The following is a 21,375-nucleotide window of genomic DNA, read 5'->3' as shown; positions in this document are numbered from 1 at the left end:
GGTATACAGCAAAACTTGAAAGGAGGGTCAGCGTTCTGTAGAAAATAGCAACTGCATTTTAGGGAATGGCCACGTGTGGAGACAGCCCCCAGCTCCAGCGAGCCCATGGCAAACAATTAAACTGCTGCCTACCATGTGAGTGCCAGAGTTTGGCCCGTGCAGGAGGCAGCGGCTTAATCGGCTGCAATAGCCTTGCCAGGAGGCTGGGAGGCCTCATGCTGGAGCAAATAAAGCCTGCAGGCGTTTGTGCTCCTGCTACCTGCCAGGCATTTAATCCCGACTCTGGCAGATGTTAATCCTGGCACGGGTGGCTCCTAAAGAGCTTTCCTCTGAACTGGTCACCAGGTGCCCCGGGCAGGGAGCGGGGTGAGGAGGCCTTGCCGCATGGCCCACGGTTGGACTTCCAGTCGGTGCCAAAGCCCACAGGCTGTGGATTTTCCTTCTAACATTCGGAGCCTGCTTACAGAACCAGCCAGGAGGGGAGGGGAGAAGAGCCTCGGTTAAAATTTAAACACTTGTTCAAACAAAGACATCAGTAACCAGGGCAAAAAGGAAAAGCAGGACAGGAGCCTGACACAAAGCATGGCTCTGAGCACAAGGGGCCGAGGCCAGCGAGCACCTGCAGCCCCACCGAGCTCGGCCAAGGGTCCATCCCCATGCTTTTAATATCTGTCTCTATTCTGCTGCCTTTATGAGGAGTGAGTCATCATGCGTCAGCCGACGATGGGCTTTACACAATTATTTATTTATGTTGAACCCTCTTCCCCACCCCCGCACATCCCTGATCTCATCCCCCTCAGAAAACAGATGCTTTATGGAACAAGAGTGGAAAGCTCCATCCCAAAGGCAGCCCGTTGTCACTGCACACAGGCACAGCTGCCCACCAGGTGGGACAGGGCCAGGCACCTGCACTGGCATGCAGAGCCCTGGACAGAGCATGAAGCTCTCAAAAACCAGGATGGAAAATGTCCCTACCCAGCCCCAGCTACCACAAGAACTCTCCCTGATATATCCCTTGGCCATCAGCCACACGTTCTCCTCCCCTTGCTGCTCAAAGCAGCGCTGCATCAGGAAACAAACACTCAGCTTCTGGTATGGGACGTTGCAGGCAAACAGCCTGCAGCCATGCTGGTGGCCCCAGAGCAGCCCAGTGTCACTGCTGTCCCCAGGGTAAGCAGCTGGGGCAGAGCTGGCACTGTAGGCTGCAGGGAGAACGGGGGGCCAGCAGGGGCCACTGAGTTGGATTTCCCATGTGAAATCCCCTACCTGCTGGAATGGACTCACTCCAGACTTTCCCAGTGCAACACCAAATCCTGCTCTCACTGCTCATCGTCACTCATAGCAAGGCTCTGATTTCATGGGCCTAAGAGCAGAACACAGGAGTTACTGGTGAGAAAGGAACTCATCCTTCCTAGAAGGCAACAGGAGAAAAAAGTTCCTCTAAGAGAAAGGAACTCATTCCTCAGCACTGACACCCAGCTGTCTCCATGTTAAAACTCATTTCCCAAGGAGAGAAAGCTGCAAGGTGGCAACTGTGCCTTAGCATGCTGCCCCAGGAAACGCAAAGCAGAGGACAACCAGCCCCAGGACATCTGTGCTGAACGCCCTGCCCTGCTCTGGGAGCAGTGGGGCACCACAAGCAGGTGCTTCCTGTCTGCAGGGTGAACTCGCTGCCTGCACACAACCCCTGGTAATGCACTTCGGGTTTGCTCAGAGCAGCCGCAGCCTCTCCCCAGCTAGGTGATGGCAGCGGGGAAAACCAGCATAGCATCGCCTGCACATCCGCAGCTCTTCACCTCTTCAAACCACCCGTGCGCTTCCCATCTCGGGTTGGCAGATGGGGCAGCTCTAAATGCTAATCTCAACAGCCATTACGCTCTTAAGGAGCGCCAGAGCAGCCAACCACAGCCCAGCCACCCCGCACAAAATGGCGTCGCCATGGCCGGCAGCCCAGGGCACGAGTGGTGGCTCCTACCTGCACTCAGCGCCCACTGCTCCTCCAGCCAGGGGAACCCACTGCTCCTCCTTCCTCTGCAGCACAGGCGTGCAGCAGCTGTTGCCACGTTCAGCAGGACTTTACAACAAAAGTCACCTGGAAGTGCGGAGAGAGCTGTGCTTCAAAAGATTTATTACATATATTTGTACATATTTTACATGAATGGAATGTTAACGTACAACCTAAAAATCAATAAAAAAATATTTTCATCCACGATTACGTACTGGCAGACCATCGAAAAGAGTACCTTAGGACAACTGAAGTCAACTTGCAATCATACTGCTCAATTAAAAAAAAAAAAAAGAGCACGTGTTACATCAGACATTGCAAATTACATTCTGATTTCTGCTCAGGGTAACGAAGGAAGACATCTTGTCCATCACCACCGCATGGCCGTGCGGCATGGCAGGAGCACACAGCTCACCACTGCTCCACAGGCAGGGCTGGGAAGAGGCATAGGAAAGGGGGACATGGGCTGTGCTCCAGCAGCAGGGCGGCCTGCCAAGTGGGAAGAGAGGCAGAGCGAGACTCTTGATGATCAAGTGATAAGGAGAATGCCGGAGCACCACTTGTTCCATGTGATGCCTCAGCTTTTAAAATTAAGTAGTTCAGTAAAACATCCCCCTACAGCTAAGCCTCCTTTCTTCCTTGAAGGTTGTAGTACTTTGGCAATACCAGCTAAAAGAGAATTTCGGACTGTATAGTAGTGAATGCTTCAGCATCACACACACAGGAAGAACACAAAATCATGCTTTGCTGTCTCCTCCTGTTAGCATTTCACATCTTGGGAGCTTGTGACCAGTTATGTTGAACAAAATTTACATTTACGCATAACAAATCAGCAATGGAAAGGACAGATCTGAGTGAGAACAAGAAGAATGGAATTCGGCAACAGATTACGTACTTGTAGCATTGGATTACTTACATTTGAGACTGCCAGAATCGAGCAAATCCTACTTAACCATTGCAAAATCTTTGCCAAAGCACACCCAAGGTCAAAAGTCTCTCAAACAAACATAAATAGCTTAAAAGCTGCCAGGAAGATCAGCAAATAGTGGCCCTGCTTCCTCCTAGTTACTGTACGCTGGCAGCTTAATATAGCAAAGCCAGAACCAAGTCCACTCTTCTCCTGGTGCAGCATGTTGCTGCGATGGTTTATCCGAGCGAGTCTTCAGCAAACCATGCCACCATGAGGTCATTTTACAGCTCGCCCTGCCATCAGCTCTGAGTACACAAGTACAAGGTTACTTCACAGAGCACTGTGCAGAACCTTGGGAAGCCAGCAGACCGCGTAGCACTGCACTCACAAGAGAACCAACTGCAACTTGAGGCAAGTTGAAACTCAAAACACTGTGGTTTTGTTTCCCCCCCTATGAGATAAAATGTCTTCAACCTGAATTCAGCATCATGTTAATTTATGCTGAAGAAACGTCACACAAGTTTATATTTAGGAAACAAATACTGGACACTGTTCTCTTGTGAATTTCTCTGTTATTTTCAGTGCCAAAAAGTGGGACAAGCTGATGATGCTGCTACAGAAAAAAAGCATGTTTGATTGCGCTGTAGCAAAACCTGTAACAAGTCCTTCTCTTCTAAAGAGCCTCCTCCTCCACTGTTCTTGCAGATGTCAATGGAAAGCATTTCCAAAGACTGAGGGGATATGGTCCTAAGATGTAGCATGTCTTCCTTCAGCTAGGAAAAAGAGAAATGCATACTAAAATGACTTTTAAGCTTGGAGGAGTGGAATGTGAATCTCAAGATACAGCATTCTTCAAAAATGAGACAATCTTCCATGGCACAGGTGAGCTGGAAGATCCCATAGCAGCATGTCCACATTGCCAGGTATGCAGTATTCTCTTGGTAGGATCGCAGCTGCACATGCAAATTTAGCAGATACAAGACTGCAATACCAAATCTGCACATAAATATTCTCTTTCAATGGGACAAAGCAGCAACGTTCACAAAGATGACATGGCCTTCATCACAACCAGCATGAGCTTTGTTGCTGTTTACTACTTAGAGATAAGTAATAGTGCCAAGTTCCCTGGGTTTGGGTTGAACACAAGAAATGCAGCAAATTTCTGAAGCCCTTAAATGGAAAAGGCCATAAACACACATCTCAGCTATTAGACACTAGCCATCCATAAACAGCAACACAAAGATCCATGGTTCTGAAAAAAGAAGAAAAAGATATTTTCCACATTTGCTGACATTTTAGTCTGCTGGAAGTCCCCAGACTCTCAGCAAAGACTTAATTAAAAAGCCAGTGCTGCTTCTAGTGTTAGGAGCTAGGATTAATACATAAATCTGGAAACTAAGCTGTAAAACCTCATTTACATCATAAAGGGGGAGAAGAAGGGGAAGAAACAGGTCACAAGAATCCACCCACACCTTCGTACCTTACCTACATTTTCCACTTCAATATACTGCATTACACTTACCCTTGAATACAAAAATTAAATTGATTACAAATTCTTCCAGAATAAACCACAAATCTGTGGTGTGCTTCAAGTTTTTCTTTTCCCTCCCCCATCACTGAACTCACAATGTCTAAAGTATACGTTGAAAGAAAATTCACTTAACTGCTTCCGAAGGAAAATGGCATTAGGGAGATACCGATTTAAAAGAGACAGGACAACCAGTGCCCCGTGCTGACAGTAGCGTGGCTCTCTTGGCATTGTATAGAGGACAGCTGCACACAGCTCAAATCATAGCCTCCTCCACTAAGAGCTTCAGAACTCAAATTGCTACTCAACACACGTAGGTATGTTACAAGCTCAAAAAACCTCACATTTCAGGACAGCGTCGAGTCTATTCTTCCCCTCTGGCAAGCAGCATGTCAGCATGTTTATGGCAGACCTGAGTATGGGAATTATTTCATACCCTTACTTACTTAGGGAAGATACAGGTCAGATGACTGAAATACTCTGAAACAGCACAGACTTGGCAATTTTAATATATTTACAGGCAAAGAAGCATATCGCACCAAAATATAAGTTATTGCTTCTTGTGGACAAGTGCGGTATTCCTTGATTGAGACACAAGACTTGTTTGATGTTCATTTTTCCCTCCTGAAGCACAACGATTCAGGACCACTGTGAGGTTGTTGTTAAAATGAAGGTGTTGCCTACAATGAGCAATGAGCATCTCCAACTGACTGACACAGCTGGTGAGAGAACACTTACAAAGGTGAATTTCCACAGGCATTTTCACAGTCAAACACTGACCTCATGCTTCCACATCATTCTTGGCTTGGTCTATATTACACATTTTGATAGAAGAAAACCTTTCATAGGCTTTCAGAAGATATTTACAGATACCAAGAATGCAAAACCAGCATCTAAGGTTGTCCCCCGTATCAGTTCCTCAAACAATATGAAGTAGTGCAGCTCTACTGTGCTGATGGAAGCAGGAGCAGACTCCTTCCCAGCAAAACCACGCTGGTGGCATGCTTTTCAAACACTGACCCTCAGCATAGGACAGCAGTTCTAACTATTGGGTCTTTAAGCAATCTATTTGCATCTGAAAGCAGAAAATACAGGTGCTCAAAATGGCAATAAATGAACTAGAGGTACGAACTACCAAAATCAAGCTTAAGTTGTAAACAAATTTATGTTTAGAATATCTATCTACTTAATTCCCAAGCCAAAGACCATCTACGACCTTGGAGCACAGAACACCCAAACACTAACCTACCCGCGTTACACATCACGTTTCTGCAGGCATGAAGCCAACAGCAAACACCAAATCAATGCAAATGCAACATCTTCAATTTCAGAAGACAGTAGGAATTTAGAACACTGGAAAAGTGGGCCTGCAGGCAACACCACTGTGAGTGTTACAGGTGCTGTAATTCTTCCTACTCCCCACCCCCTGTGACAATACAAGGCAACACAACATTTCTTGGCTAAAAAGGAAATCGTGCAGGGAACTACTGTACATGTGATATGACTTCAGAATTAAAGCGTGACAAAATGGTTCTGCTTCCACTGAAAAAGAGAACACAGCAGGGCCCCATAGTTACAGGTTCAGCTGAAACTGGTGATGGAAGCCCAAAAACGTAGAAACAGCATCATCAACTAAGAAAACTACCTAGTTTGGACTCTTTTTCTTTCTTTCTGCAGCATAACAATGGCATTTTACAGTGCAAAATTCAGGGAAAACTGTTACCCAGGAAATAATTGCTCTGCAAGCAAGACATGGGAGTCTACTAACATGTACTGCACTTGTTCTCCCATATAGCAGCTCCTGTCCTTTGCCCTTTTTGATATGAATCACAGTAACAACAGAAACATGTATGAAACAAAAACCAAAAGAGCAGAATTATGTATGTACAAGAAAAAAGTTTGAACTGTGCAGTTTATTTTCACTATTGAAACCCACTAAAACTGCTGTCACAAATAAATATTCATGAACTCTTCCCTGCACTGTGAAATTCAGATACTGCTATGATTGATTCTGGATATAAAAGTTATCCTTCTAAGCCCTGATATCTCTTCCAGTTTGTCTTTTTTTTTTCTCCTTCCCCTTTCTCTTTTTGGAACTGCGATACTTTATGGAAACTAATACTCATCCACAAGGTTTCCTTGCTGTGCCCCCTGCAGACAGCTGGAGATCCACGGAGCCTTGGTTATACCAGTATAATACAGTAAAATCATAATAAATTAAACAAATGCAGGTGCCTTTTTAAAAAAGAAAACAAACCACACTGTCAAATGTTAGCCTCCACATGAAGAGACCAATTATTTAGATTGCAAAGTACTACAAATCCTGCCATCAAATTAAAACAAATTCAAACAAGGAAACAAAGAAAAACTTGCACATTAAAAATTGTGTTTTAAAAGTCAAACACAAATCCCACCTGGATGTTATCTCACCCATGCTCACTAATAAAAACCCTCTTGCTGTGCCCACATTTGCAGTTATTCATTTCCACCTCAGGAGGCAGCCTGGAGATGAGAGTAGTACAATAAAATAATTACCTGAAACATTTTTAAAAAAATACCCGTTAAACAAATTACCTTAACTGGCAGCACTTAAAATTGGTAATTCTTCTTTTTTTTTCCTACTAAAAAAAAGTTGCATAGCTGTAAGATTTTGCTTTGCTGCTTTTTTTGTTTGTTTGTTTTTACTCACAAGCAGTGTAAGAGAAGTTTTAGTTACTGCAATAGCAATACAATGTGCAGATTTCAACAATTCCTATAGCTTGGATCAATATAAATTAGTTACCTGTCTCAGATTTACTCTTTGGACTGCATTGTGACAAAGGTTTAATTAGAAAATTTTGACGTATTCCTGTGCAGAGAAGTTTATGTTTTCCGTTCTTGTAAAAGTGAAGAACATAAAATAGGGTGTGAATTCAGGAAATAAGGTCACGCTGTTAGATTACACTTAAATTTGCCATTTACTCTTCTTCAGCCAACAAGAAGGTGAACATGTTCCCACTCAAAAATGGGGCCACCCTCCTGCCAGGGTCTCAGACAGCACGTATCGAACGTCTCAGCTTCCACTTGAAGCAGTAGGAAACGTGTCCAATAACCCGCTTCTTCACAGAACCAGAAGTTAGGCTGAAATTAGGAACTTTGGCCTTCCATACAAAATAGTGTCAATAGCGTCTGTTAGGGGGAGTAGATTGTTACAGAATGTGCAGCATTTTCAAAATCCCTGTGTGTCCTTTGCATGAGTGTTTGGTATACTGAGCACTACTGGCAAGTAAGTGGTGTCCACAATGCTTTTTCCATGTCAACGTCCATCTTTGCCTTTTTCAGCCACAAAGAACAGTTACTCTCAGGCCAGGCATGCTGTGTTCAGCAAGGGAACCTCAGATCTCCTATGTTTTCTGACCAGTGGAAGCAGCTGTTAAGAAAGCAGAAGGCAAAGTATCAGCATTTCAGCTACTTAAGTGTCTAACACACAGAAACATCACAAACACGAGCACTTTCATTTCCCCTTTTCCCTTGGCCCTCAATTATCACCATCACCACTGTGAGGAAAAAAAGAAAGCAAATTGGGTTTAACACAAGGTTAGACACTTATGAGCGTTTACAGACACAAATGTGTTTACAGACAGCACGTGGATTTCTTCCACAATTCAGCTGTTGGGGGCAATTCAGAACATGGGTTGCTTTGTTTAGTAATTCTAGCTCATACCACCCTGCCTTTTAAATGATCATCCCTATAACAGGATACCCTCCCTCAGGTTTTCTCTGCGACCCATTCAGCGATCCAAGCCAAGCGAAACAAATGAACGCCAACGGTGATGTCTTCAGATTATGATGATGATTCTCACCTTTAGCAAAACAACCATTTTTTGTATCAATTTTCACCTACTGATCAGAATTTCAGTTACAGTGTGGAATACTGGTAGCCAAACATCATAAGCCATGACACCATTCCTTTAAGTTGGTGTCTTGCAATGCTTGGGAGCAATAGCTCAGTGCGAGGCAAAGATTTAGAACTAGCCAACTAAAGGAATAATCTTATTCTTTAAGCCTTTGACACTGACTGCAGATCTGAAATAACAACAACTACAAGCTGGAAATAATGAATCTCTGTGGGATAGGATGGATAGAAATGTTAATTTTTTTTTTTTTTTAACATTCTGGAACGCATTAAGATGAAAGTGATTTTGAAAATACCTAATTTCAACTTTTTTTAATGATTCCAAAAGCTTTCTTTCAGAAATGCATGCCGTGGAACAGTCCAAAATTACACGGTTATGCTATTTTGATCTTGTTTCATTTCCATGGAAAAAATACTCTTTAAAAGTTAATGCTAAAGCTTTACTGGCACTGACTTGCCACTTTCCAGCACTAAAACTGGAATACATCATTTCAGACCACACCATAAAAGGATGCAAAACCCTTTTATATATTGTAATATATGTCACTGCTCACTGATTAATACTGCAGTTCTGAGACACATTAGCAAATTCACAGGTTATGAAAACAGCATCAAGAGTAATTTCAAATAATCAATCGTAATATTGTTAAAATGTATGTATCTAAAAATAAATATTACCTAAGAACACGAATCTTCCCTTAATCTGATGGATGCTCAGGGCAAGATCTATTGACTTCAAACCATTCATCTATGCAGCTGTCGGATAGAAGACAAAAATGAAAGCAATTAACATGAATATCCCAGTAACTCCCAGTAAGGAATGCATATTAACTGGTTTCTCATGATTTCCATGTGCAGTGGGATTTTACATTAACAAAGAAAAACACGTATATACACACATGCCTGTCCACACCCTACATCTTTATATGTTCACAAACAAAAAAATGTTAAAATCTGTTAGGAAAGCCTTTCACAAATTGTTAGCCAGCTTTTGTACACAGGTGACTTTACTACTAACACTGTCATCTCGTTACACCAGGCACTGACATTGTACATACCGTAATTACAGGCAGCAGTGAAAACTATTATGAAACAGGTTTAAAAAGCACTCCCACTTAAGCCTAATGGCATTAGACAAGGCTGTTATTACAAAAGTATCTGCAATCCAAGCTCGATAGCTGTGATGTCCACTTCTACAGAAGTGATTTTGGCCTTTTTTTCATCGAAGTGGGAGAAGCTAATTGGGGAAAAGTGCAGACAGAAGTCACTTAAAGATCACCTTTAGTGTGGTTACTGCTTGGCTTTTGTTTGTGTGAAGTGCAAAAAGCAACCAAGTTTTAGTGAAGTTACTCTACAAATGCAACTTTTAGGACTTCTGGGTATGCACCATAAGGAATACTTGCCCTTTATGATATATGCAGAGGCAAGGCAGCCGTGCTATAGTATCTCCCTGCTGCAGCTCTTCCAGGCATATTGCACACTCCCCAGTATCTTTACTCAGCACGTCCTCTGAAGAAAGAGAACAAAGTTGAACAGTCAAAAAGCAGGCTACCACAAAGCAAAACATTCTCTGTTCAGAACATCAAGGGCAGCTACAGAAGATAGTTCTTGTCCTGCAGAAGGAGCTGTCAAGGTGAGTTTGGGTCATGCATGCCATATGACAGAAGATTCCTGATGAGAGACATCTCAACAGCTCAAACTAAAATATGATTATGGTTCAGTATCTTGCTTGAACACAGCCATAGCTCAAAATGAAGTCCTGCAGGAAGACAACCACACAGAGGGGATGGGTAGCCACAATCAGCAGTCAGTAATCCTTGGGGGTTTGTACACTCCCAGCAGATGGACATCCCATCACAGACTGCTCTGATCCAACTTGGGAAACCTGAGCTCTGAGCCAGGCAGCTGCTACATATGCAAGCTGTGCTGTTGACCCCAGGAGCTTAACACTGGGAAAAGTTGGTACCATCATCCAGATGGCAACTACTGACTCCTGGACTTTGAGGCTTCATTCTGGGGGGGTTTGCTTAGCCAGCCCCTCCTCCCCACATTCAGCTGTCTTGATGGAGGCTAAGTCCAAGCCTGAAGATAATATTTCTCCAGACAAGACACTGCAATTAATTAACTATTATCTTCCCCCTTCTAAACACTTGGCCTATCATTTGCTTTCTTCTGCTCTCCTACTCATTTCTCTTCTATACATCTGCCTTTCTCTAATTTTAGCAAGCCACTCCAGGACTTGTATTCCATACCTTCGACCTGAAGGTTCTAAATTCCTGGAATTACTTTTTTTTTTTGCATCATTACCAAATCCCATAAGAAATCAGGAGACAGTATGTTACTGAGAACGCATAAGAATTGGCTTTCAAATAGAAGTTTCTGGGAAAATGCATTATTTTTAATAAAAACCTTCTCTCTTGGACACTGCTCTTAGCCAGAATATAGGATGCAGAATTCAGTCTTGGCACAATACAAAGCAGGAGATGACAGAAGGCCCTGTTTACCAGAAGCAGGTTAGAAGCAACCTCACACAGTGCACAGCTATCAGAAAGGGACCACGCAGCAACCAGCAACCCCTGGCAGGTCAGAAAGGTGCACACTTGGCTGAAGTAGAGACCACGTGTTCAAATTTCTGCAGCTTAACCAGAAGGAGCCTAAAGGGATTCTTTATGAGGATTGTGATTTCCTGGTACGACTGAGAAACCATCAGTTCCAAGCTATGCTCTCAGGTGTCTCCTGTACTCATCACTATAGCATTCCAAATACACAGAATGACAAGCATACAACTAAAAAGCCATCACTGTGGGAATAAGTAAGAGGTATGAAATCAGATCGACTGTGTTTCTCTAGGAATTGTAGCAATTTACCTTACAGGTGCTTGGGTTTCTAGAAGAGTACTCATTCCACGCTAATCTTCGTTGGTTATGCTTGAAAATACTGCGTGATGCCATGTGCCTTCATGGGCATCTTCATGGGCATATGTGAAATATCCCTAACAAACTAATCAACAGTACACACACTAAGTGAAGAAAACTAAAACAAAAATGTATTTCACAAATGGTAATATTATTTGTAGGCATCACTTTAAGAAATTGCTTCTGTTTTTGTAAGTATTACAAGACATACGGATTCAAGAACTGAAGAAGGAAAGCCATCTAAGACAATGCAAAAGCTCTTAAAAATTCATCTGTTGTTAGAGAATCCCAACCTGCCCAGAAGAGCACCGTCTTAACAAATCCTTCCTTGACCATTATACTGTATGTGGACATATTTTAATATCTGACATCAGGAGATAAAGACTGTAGAGACAGCCCAGTCCTGTTACAACAGAGATACGAATCTCCACCTGACGCTCTCAGGCACTATCTTAGAACACCTGTTTGCACAAATACTCAGCCAAAAGTCCTACCAGCAGATCCACTCTTCCCACAGCTGGGTCACTGCAAGAAGCGCCATTAATGCTGCAAGCATATATCATACACACACTTAATAAAAGTCAAGTTCCCAAAGTTATTTTTAATCAGATTAGCAACTGGTACCCAAAACAAAATGGCACTGAGGTTCCTTCAGTGGATTAATTCCCAGGCTCCCTTCCCCAGCACAATCAAGAAGGAAGCATTTAGTCAAGCCTTGATGACAAAAATTAAAATGCTGTTCAGTAAAGATATAATAAAAGAAAACATTTCTGTGAACTGCTTTCACATTAGTCCCTACTGTACACGATCTGGCTTGTCACATGTTCCACACACAGACTTTACAACGCACGGCTCAGAACTCCTGCTGAGTGTTTTAACACGACTTTGCAGCTTTTAGCTAACACCAGGGCTAGATGCCAATTTAAACATCTTTATCTCCCACCAGCCCTGGTGTGTCTGAGACTCTCCTTGTCTCCTCCAGGGCTCCCATAATCTCTCTCCCCAGGTGCTGTTGCTCTCCTCCTAGCCAATACCAGTCCTACCAACCAAGCCCCAGTCCCTGCCTTCAGCCAGGGCTTTCCCCCTGCAATGCAATGGTCAGTGCAGGCCATACATGGCCCAGCCATGCCATGAGCAGTTGCTGTGAAGGCTGACACGATTGCAGAATGTGGCCTTGGGAACACAGAAAAGATTCTGTTAGCAGGATTCAATACTTTCATTCCTCTGAAACGACACAGTTAGCACTTTGCACTTCTTCCATTACCTTGTGAAGGCTAACAGGCTCTCATGCAAGAGGAAAGATAAGTACTGAAGAAACTTAATACCTAACTGTTATAAATGCCCAAGCACAATTTGGTACTGCTCACCAAAAGCAAAGAAGAGAGGATGTAACATAAGGGGAAGAAAAAAACACTATTGAGATTTCAACAATACTGTATTTATAACGTTCTTATCAGTGTATTACCTCAATGGAAGTGGGAAGCGGAAATAAGCAGAGGCCCCACTTTTCCATTTCGCCCACACATGCATACACGCATACAGACACTCACCACACGCCCACATCCATCTGCCTTGCACCAAACAGAAGGTAAACACTCCTCCACCTTCCAGCCATTGCAACAAGCACTTAGTGGCTGAAGACTGGTGTAAAGATGAACTCTGGCAGAAGAGCAGAGTATTTTCCTCCTGCGTCTGCACAGATACTTTTTCCTCCTCTATCCCTGCTTAACACTACATTTACATACATTTACATACTAATATTTTAACTTCTGGACGTCTGTAGTTTTTTTCCTCCTAGAATCCTGCTTCAGTCTCTACTGAAAAATAAACTGTATTTCATTTGTGCATTTGTAGCAAGATAAGTGGTAATGAAATAAAATACAATCATCCTGGCAGTGTCGCATATCAACTTGATTAAATACATTTTCTGGAACTTTTTAGAAATATATACAATAACTATCAGCTGCCAACTCAGCCCTGGTTAAAGTTATAGGTAATGCCTGTGAAGAAACAGCCTGCCTTTAAACTGAGGACTGTGAAAGTGCATACAATACATACCCTATGGATGAAGTCATTACAATCTGTGTTCCTGCTATTGTTTTCAAATACAGAGACTCAGGAAATAATGTAGCAAATCACAAAGGCTGCATTTGGATAACTATCACCTTAGAGCTGCAGTATTTCATTGCTCTCTAGGCATCCTGAGCAACACAAATCAGAAAGATCTTCCATTTAATCCCATGCGACTTTTAAATACAGACTTTTTTTCTAAGACTTACAAACTGAAATTTCCATGGAAGCTGCCACTGCAGCTAGCTTACCAGTGAAGAAGACACTGAAGTGCATTCTACCATGAATATGACTGACTTTTTGAAATACACCTTCTGAACAGTAACTTATCAGCATGAAAACTGGCAAAACAAGTGCCTTAAGTTGAAAAACACTGATCAAATTAAGTAGTACACGTTACCATGTGTGTGTTATATATTCATTCATTTTCATTACTGATTACTTAGTTAAGTACTAAATATTTATTTTTTATAAAGGTATACATCAAGCTTTAGATGACTGGAATCAATGTTTTTCACTTGTTTTGCCCAAAATACTTTACTCTGCTTTTTCTTTATGCAGGGCATGTTTCTTTGAGGCAGCTCAGGAACTCTTTACAACTTCATATTGTCTGCAAACAAAAGCCTTCTCTCCTAGTCCATCCCCAGCACTGTTAAAGCCAGATGTTTCTTTGACTTGCTCCCTGTACTTCGATACTGTGGTGGGACAAGAGGAACAGCCCTGATTCAGCATTCTGCACTAGGGATCGTTCTTGGATGACCAGATCAGTCCCCTTCTGCTGGCCAAAAACTGAGGCAGAAGAACAGCTGATTCATACAGCTCAGCAGGCCCTCGATGATCATGCAGTTGCCACTGCAGAAGATGCTGATTTTGTCTCTCCCAGCTTTCCAAGCTACAGGGTCCACCAGCACATTTAGTGAGGCACAGCTGAAGCTGTTGGCTTGGCTCACCTATGAAGCCCGTGCTTTTCAGCCATAAGGTACAGTCCGCATTGCCTTCAGCAAGAAACATGTCTTCAGAAGAAATGCTGGGTTCCTGAGCAGAAACACTTCTTACACACCTAATACAAACAACTCCCTGTAGCTCAGAGGAAAAGGCATGATTTTTGAAGATCAGTGCCTCTCCCAGAGCCTCAGCTGAGTCATTTTCAGGATTCACCAGCACTACAAAGAGTAGCACACGGAAATTCAGAATCCAGCTTTTCTGAATAACTTGAATTAAGCTGCTTCTTATTCCACTAAATAATAATAATAATAATATCCCCGTGCTACTGAACTACATAAACACTGCCACTTTCCATCCATTTCCAACAAACACAACCTCAAATACCACTGCACTACTTGCCAATTTGGAAACACCTTCTGTACTACAATGCACACAAAAAATAACCTCTCTAAAGACAGCAACAGAAAACGTGATATTACCTCGAGTACCAACAACATGTTTGGTGGATTTGGGAGCAGGGAGATGTTTGGCATCTCTCTCTTCACTGCTAGCAACGTGGCAGCTTGTTACAATTTCCTATGTTAAGTCCAAAAGCTACCACTGTTTGCCCTTTATCTCTCAGCTTCTCAGTATGGGTCCAAGACTAAGCCAACTATACACAAAAAGCTATGCATCGTGAAAGACTTCCTGAACAAACACGTTGGGCCTCCCCTCTCCTACAATACAAATACTGTACTGAGGCAGCACACACACATACACAAAAAGGAGGAAAGTGAAAGTCACAAGAAAAATATTTGCAACAGAGTAAGGGCTAATTTGCAATGTTCCTATCACAAACACCTCACTGAGCTACAGGGAGGTCTGGAGAAGTTCCGCTGCTTCTCAGCTAAACCCAACATTTTAGGAATCACATTTAGATTTTTCTGCAACACTTTCAGCTTTCAGAAGCCAATCCCAAGAAATAACTAAATGCTTCCTGTTCAATCAGGTAAGGATCAGGTGTGTGCGATAGTGAAAAGTATTTACTTCTCAACGAACAACAATAAAAATGTAATAGATGTATGTTCTATTCATCCTGCTTCCCAAAAAGTCTGTATAATTTTAGGTACCTTGACACAATTCACATCAGGTGTATTAAATAATAGAAAGGTGTTTGTGTGCACTCAGGGAAGCAGCTCTTTGGTAAACAAGTTTAACCCAGTGGCCGCAACGTAAACCTACCTCCAACTTCAAGCTATGCTGTCTCAATAGAAGATACAATATGGCAAAAAACTTTCAAGTCACAAATAATACGGCCATTACACAACATCCAATTAACATTCTCATGTTTACATCCAAGGACTCACAATGCAGAGCCAGGCTTTGATAAATGGCCAAGTAGCCTGGAAAACAAAGCTGCTCAGCTCCAAACAGCAACATCCACAGCCAGTCAATCCTATGTTAAACTGATCAGCTTACCAACTTTCTCAAACCATATTCATGCATCTCCTACGGAGTGCTGTGGTGAAATAAGTACTCACACGAGTTAGGTTTCATTAGCCCAGTTGGACACTCCATTTGGAAATGCCTTGTGCTCCTGTCTTTTAGATTAATTGCCACAGTGACTATGTATTTCCAATGTGATTTGGGCAATTTTCTGATTTTGAATTTGAGCAATTATCTGATTGAATCTGAGAGATATGCTTGAAAATGCAGTCTTTCCAACTTCTATTTAATCAGTCTGCTTGCAATTCAAATGCCCTTGAACATTAAATCATTCCAGGACGGTTAAACAACTTTCTCCTCTTGCAAAGACTTCTAATGACAAGTTCTATTCACCACATTTCTAAGTACACTTTCAAATTCTTGTCTAGATACGAGCATCTCTTTGCAATAGAACCAGAAACATTTCATTCCAGAACATGACGTAAAGAGATTCTAGATCTATCCACTCTATACTGTCCCCATTCCAGCTTAATTGGTGCAGTTACAGTTTGAGTGACTCAAGGGTTAACTTCTCGAACAGTCTTCCTTGGGAAGATGTTTTTGTCTCAAGGCTTCTCCCTCCCATTCAGAAACTATCCCTGGGAGATAAAAATACTTCTAAATATTTTCCATTCTGTAGGGGACCACATGAAAAAGCCTTGAATGCTGCAGGGCCAAAGTAGCGCCCTGCAGTCCAACCCCATCATGAATGGTGTACCCAAGCACCTACCAGTCTCAAACAACTGAAACAAACACTGTATTATTGCAGCTCATGGAATAAAAATAAGCTGTTTTTTTTTTTCTTTCCTTATTTCTTTTTTCTTTTTTTTTTAATCAATATCACAATCTCCCAAGCATTAGCCTTGAATGTCAGGAGTTAAATAAAAACTAGCAAACCCACAAGAAATGCAATGGCAGCAGAATATAGAGTCCTTGTTAAAAAAAAAAAAAAAAGAAAAGAAAACCTGTAAGGAACTATCACTCTATCACTGGGGGAATACCTCCTTCTCCTTGCTCCATTGCGAAAGAATGATTTACACTTCTGGAGGCTGAGTTTACCATCAAAGGATCTTGTACCACAAACATGCTACAAAAGGAGTGGTTGAGTAAGCGGCCAGAGGCAACCAGCGTGTACTGCTGACAGACAAAGAGTCTGCAGCAGCTGGGATTGTTGCTTACAGAGTTGGGAGTTAGGTTGGATGGATTCAACTTACAGAAGTGAACACGAACGAACTATGGCTGCAGAATCCATACGTGCAGATCTTTTTTGGGGGAGGCTACACAATGCTTCTTATCTTTGAAAAATAAAACATTTAGAGGCTGTTTACACAACTATTTATACAAGCAGTCAGAAACTGCTATGACAGATACAAAATTAAGGTCCAATGAGAACCTTGGTTCACAAACCAGAGATCGAAAACGGCTGAACCATGTGGTTTCTCCCAGAGCAAGAAGTAATACAAGAGAATTCTGAAGTGTAGTTTGCCTTGTGCAGCAGATACAACTTACTTAGCAAAGTTAGTAAGAACAAAAAAAAAAAACCTAACCAAAATAAAAGAAATCACAAGAAACAACCAGTCATAAAACTCACAGCAGTTATCTCCAGAAGCATCTTACTGCAGCAAATCACTTGGAAATCTGATAGAACAAGGAAAAGATACTACTAGTCAGGAGGACTAGTTTCTCAGGCCTTGCAGAGACTGTTACCTGCAAATAGCTTTATGGTCAGAATGAAGACTCAACTACTACGCTCCATTCTATTAAAGCGATTCATTTTGCCAGTTAAGCATGGATGGTATTACCAGCAACATTCCCAAAGACTAGGAGAGGGAAACAGAGTGCAGATGTGGTGAAATACAGAAATACATAACAGAATATGACTGACTGTGATCAAGATGAAGTAAAGGTCTGAACTGACAGAGATCTGGCAAATGCACAATGTTGCTGTGACTGTACAAAAGGATTCCCACCAAGCTTAGAAATCCCTCTTTTCTTTGGAAGCTTAAATGACTTTAAGCTTATTTTTGCAACATGAAAGGAGACTAAAATGATCACAGAAGAGAATTCTTTCAAAAAGCAGGGTTCCAAGCATTAATTGTCACTGAAACCATGGTTAGAAGACAAAAGAAAAACGTAAATCATTACCAAGCAATTAGGAAGTTTTATTCTAGCAATGGTCTGTAAGAAAATGAGAGTGTTGATGGGGACCTGCTGGCTTAATGAAAGTTACTTATGAGAATTCTTATCTACCACAATGTAGTGAAAGCAGGCAGATTAGAAACCTGTATGGAAGAAAACAATATGGGAATCAGTGTCCTCAAGGAGCATAAGGAGAGAGGAAACAAAGGCCAGCTACAGTTAGCCATCCTTCTACTCCAGGCACTGCTGGTTACTTTAATACAACCTACAACCTTTTTTTTTTTTTCTTTTTTTTTTTTTTAAGTTGACTGTATGATATGCTTCAGTGTTTTTGTCTCTTTTTCAGGCCCTTTCCACTCTTCCCTACAGGTACCCTGAGCACATTGAGTTTTCCAAGGTCTTTTTAACAGTGGCCAAATAATTGACTCATTTCTTTACAAGCTTGGAACAGAGTTTGCTTTGATCTGGTGTAAAATGAACACACAGAGAGCAATAACGAAGATGCCATAAAGGCTGAAGCCACGAGACAAAGAGCAAAACTACTAAAGGGGAGAAAAAAAACAGGTGTGTCTGACTAAGGTGCTATTCTTACAGCAGATATGATGAGTACCATAAAATGAAGAATCTGGTGCCAAAACTTAGTGGGTACAAATTCTGGCTTGTTAATGCTAGTGCCAGGTGCTAGGTCAACAGGGTGCCCTTCCCAGAACAATCCAGATCTCTTTTCTCCAAGCAAAAATTGCACGTTTGGTGTCAATGTACACATGCAGTAATTGTATCATGTCCTGTATAATTTTTAATTTGTCTTCCCTTCCTGTTCACAGCAGCCAGACTGCTTCTAGAAGCTATTCCTACTTTAAATTAGATCTGTTATTCTACAAAGATGGATCCCCAAGCATGCCTGAATACAAAAATTTCTGACAACGAAAACTGAGTCAAAGTTTTCAGAGTTATTTCAATTTTTCTACTATACACTAACCCTTAATTCAGTATTATAATTTATTCCAGCAAGCACGGATGGGTGCATCAGGCACAGTATTACTAGCTAGTCTAGGGAAGCAGTTGTCTGTATTGCAGCTTGCTAGAAAGATCTCTTAAATCTCTGCTTATTGTTTTCCCCCCTTCCACTCTTGGCAGCTTTGTTAGCCAAAAGGGCCAATCGTACCCAGGGTTGTGCATCAGGCCCAGCACTGCCAGCCAGGCAAAGGAAGGGATTGCCCTACTGCTCTGCACTGGTGCAGCCTCACTGTGAGCACTGCATGCAGGTTTGAACACCACAACATAAGAAGGACGTAAAACTATTAGAGACCGTCAGTGACAGCTGGGTTGGGAATGGGGAACCCTCAATCCTCCTGGAACACACTTGCTACCATCTCAAAGAGACCCCAGGCATGGGATGAAGAAGAGACCAGAGCCCCTGCTGATCCCTGTGACCAAGAGGAAGCTATTCTCTCTTGCAAGCAAAATGGCATGGGATGCTACCCCAGGAAAGGGGCCCTCAGTATTCCCACTCTTCCTCTTTCTTCAAAACTAGCAAAACTTTCAGGCCATGAGCATCTCACCCTCTACACAGCTGTTTTTTTGTCACCATGGGGTACTATTAAATCACGCTGCCATGGTGTCACAAGCCACCTTCTGTTCTGAACACTATAAATAGGGGGACTCTGGCTGGAACATCAGTCACTGAGTAGCTAAGGTTAAAATTACCCGGACAAAGGAGGGCTACTTCTAGAGTGTTAGCTTATCCTTGTGTGGGACATGTTGAGGAGGTTCTTCAAATGAGGGAGGATGTATCCTCCTCCTCCCATCAAGAAGTGGCACCTTCTGGGAGGAGCAGAGATGTGAGGTCCAGTGACACTGACCTCCCCATGAGTGACCTACTTGCCCTCAGAGTTAGATCCACCTCCACAAGAACAGCAGCAGAGGGAAGTGGATTCATCTCCATCTGCACTGAGCAGACACCAAAGCACCACGCCTTGCAAGAGGCAGCAACCTATAGGCCTCTCCATTTCCCCTAGACAGCTTTCTCTATTCCAGTGGTGAATATCCTACAATGTAACACAATACAATAAGCTGGAGAACTCTAACTCCAGGGTCATCCCACAAGCTCACAAGGATCACCCATTTCCTAGCAATAATAGTATTCAGCAATACAATCTGATTAACACAGGAGTCAATTAAAAAAAATAAAGAAAAAAAAAAAAAAGATGACCCCAAAAGACAGTTATCTACCACTATTTTAAAGGTTTTCTTTCTCTCATTGTTCTTAAATAGACAGGCTATCAAAGCTACTAGGTGCCATTACGACAACAAGGTATATTAGCTAATAGAGGCATAGATCAAAACAGACTCACTTGGAACTGGAAGAAAAAAAAAAAAAAATAAAAACATCAACCAAACAATTCCTTACCCCCTCTTCCCTCCACCAAACAAGCAAACATTGCCTATAGGCTAACAAATTATCATCAGATACTAAGTTATTACTTAGTTACATGAACCTACTATCTAACGTTATCTATAAAAGCTACCTGAATCTATTATCAATGAAGTTTTTCCTGTTTCAGCTGTGTGGTAGAATTGGGCTTATTTCTGCAGCTGCACAAATCTGTGGCCACATGAGACAAAGTTATACAAACGTTAGAGTGCAAGGAGGTTCCTCCAGGGATATGTACAGTAGCCTACTATCCTAGGTAGGCTAGTCTACTTCTTGGCAGCTATGTCAGTATACAGTCAATGTAACCACTGTCAGTAGAGAATTTACAAGCTGGTCTAGAATCACTGCATTTCACTACAAATACTTAAAAAGCTACTAAATTTTTCTTCTATGTAAGCTGTGATCATCTCCAACTCAGACTTGAGAGCACTCTGTGACAACTAGAGTTTTCATGCAGCTTGTTTTAGAAGAGTTAGACACTCTACCACTGGACACCCTCACCCCTTCTCTCCCCCCCCCCCCCCTTCCCCCAAGAAATTGTACTGACTTTTATCATTGATGTGTTGTCTGTAAGTCAGAAGTGCAAGACAATTTAAATGATCAAAGGGTAGCAAGTTTAAAAGCAAGATTTTAATCTAAAAGGAAAATCAAACAGAAACCCTTACAAATGGTATTTCAGGCTCTATTTTCAATTGATCTGCCCTTGGGGCCATTTCTGAGCAAGAGGGAGTGCTGCTCATTGCTTTGTATGTCTTCAGGGAAGAAAAAAAAAAAAACCTGAATAATCAGTTCTAGTTCCTGCAAAACAGTAAGGAATCTGAGAAAGAAAATACAGTGGGATTCCTACACAGATCACTCCTTCAGATGCAGTTTGGCATTTATTTTTAAGAGCTTAAGATTTTGAGTACTTATATTTCAACATCCAGTCAATGAAAGTTATTCTCTATGGTGAGGAAAAGATGTATACTTTCAAGAGTATTGTTTCTGCAGAGCAATTAAAGAAAAAAAAAAAAGAGGAGTAAAATACAAGGATTTAGAGATATCAGATTTACAAACTGCACAATTACCAT

General features: G+C 42.0%; 2 protein-coding genes across 3 annotated transcripts in view; one reads left to right on the top strand and one right to left on the bottom strand.

The window, feature by feature from the left end:
* NOD1 (nucleotide binding oligomerization domain containing 1) overlaps positions 1–14,209 on the top strand; it is a 41,593-nt gene extending 27,384 nt beyond the window's left edge. The window contains exon 13 of one of the 2 annotated variants that reach the window (XR_006181831.1): positions 13,885–14,209. The gene's annotated coding sequence lies outside the window, so the exon portion shown is untranslated. Of the gene's footprint in view, positions 1–8,195; positions 9,030–13,884 lie in introns of those variants that run through there. The other variant, XR_006181832.1, reaches the window with a different exon arrangement.
* Positions 2,112–21,375, bottom strand: part of ZNRF2 (zinc and ring finger 2) — a 55,680-nt gene continuing 36,416 nt past the window's right edge. Inside the window, exons 3-5 of the mRNA XM_042888726.1 lie at positions 9,742–9,847; positions 9,017–9,094; positions 2,112–7,852 (exon numbers count right to left, since the gene is read on the bottom strand). Of these exons, the coding sequence (XP_042744660.1) occupies positions 9,037–9,094; positions 9,742–9,847 (164 nt within the window). The 3' untranslated portion in view covers positions 2,112–7,852; positions 9,017–9,036. The remainder of the gene's footprint in view (positions 7,853–9,016; positions 9,095–9,741; positions 9,848–21,375) is intronic.

This window comes from Lagopus leucura, unplaced genomic scaffold, assembly GCF_019238085.1.
Source record: "Lagopus leucura isolate 7727_CA_CO unplaced genomic scaffold, USGS_WTPT01 Super-Scaffold_100157, whole genome shotgun sequence".
Classification (NCBI taxonomy): Eukaryota; Metazoa; Chordata; class Aves; order Galliformes; family Phasianidae; genus Lagopus; species Lagopus leucura.
This window is presented reverse-complemented; position numbering and strand designations above follow the sequence as displayed.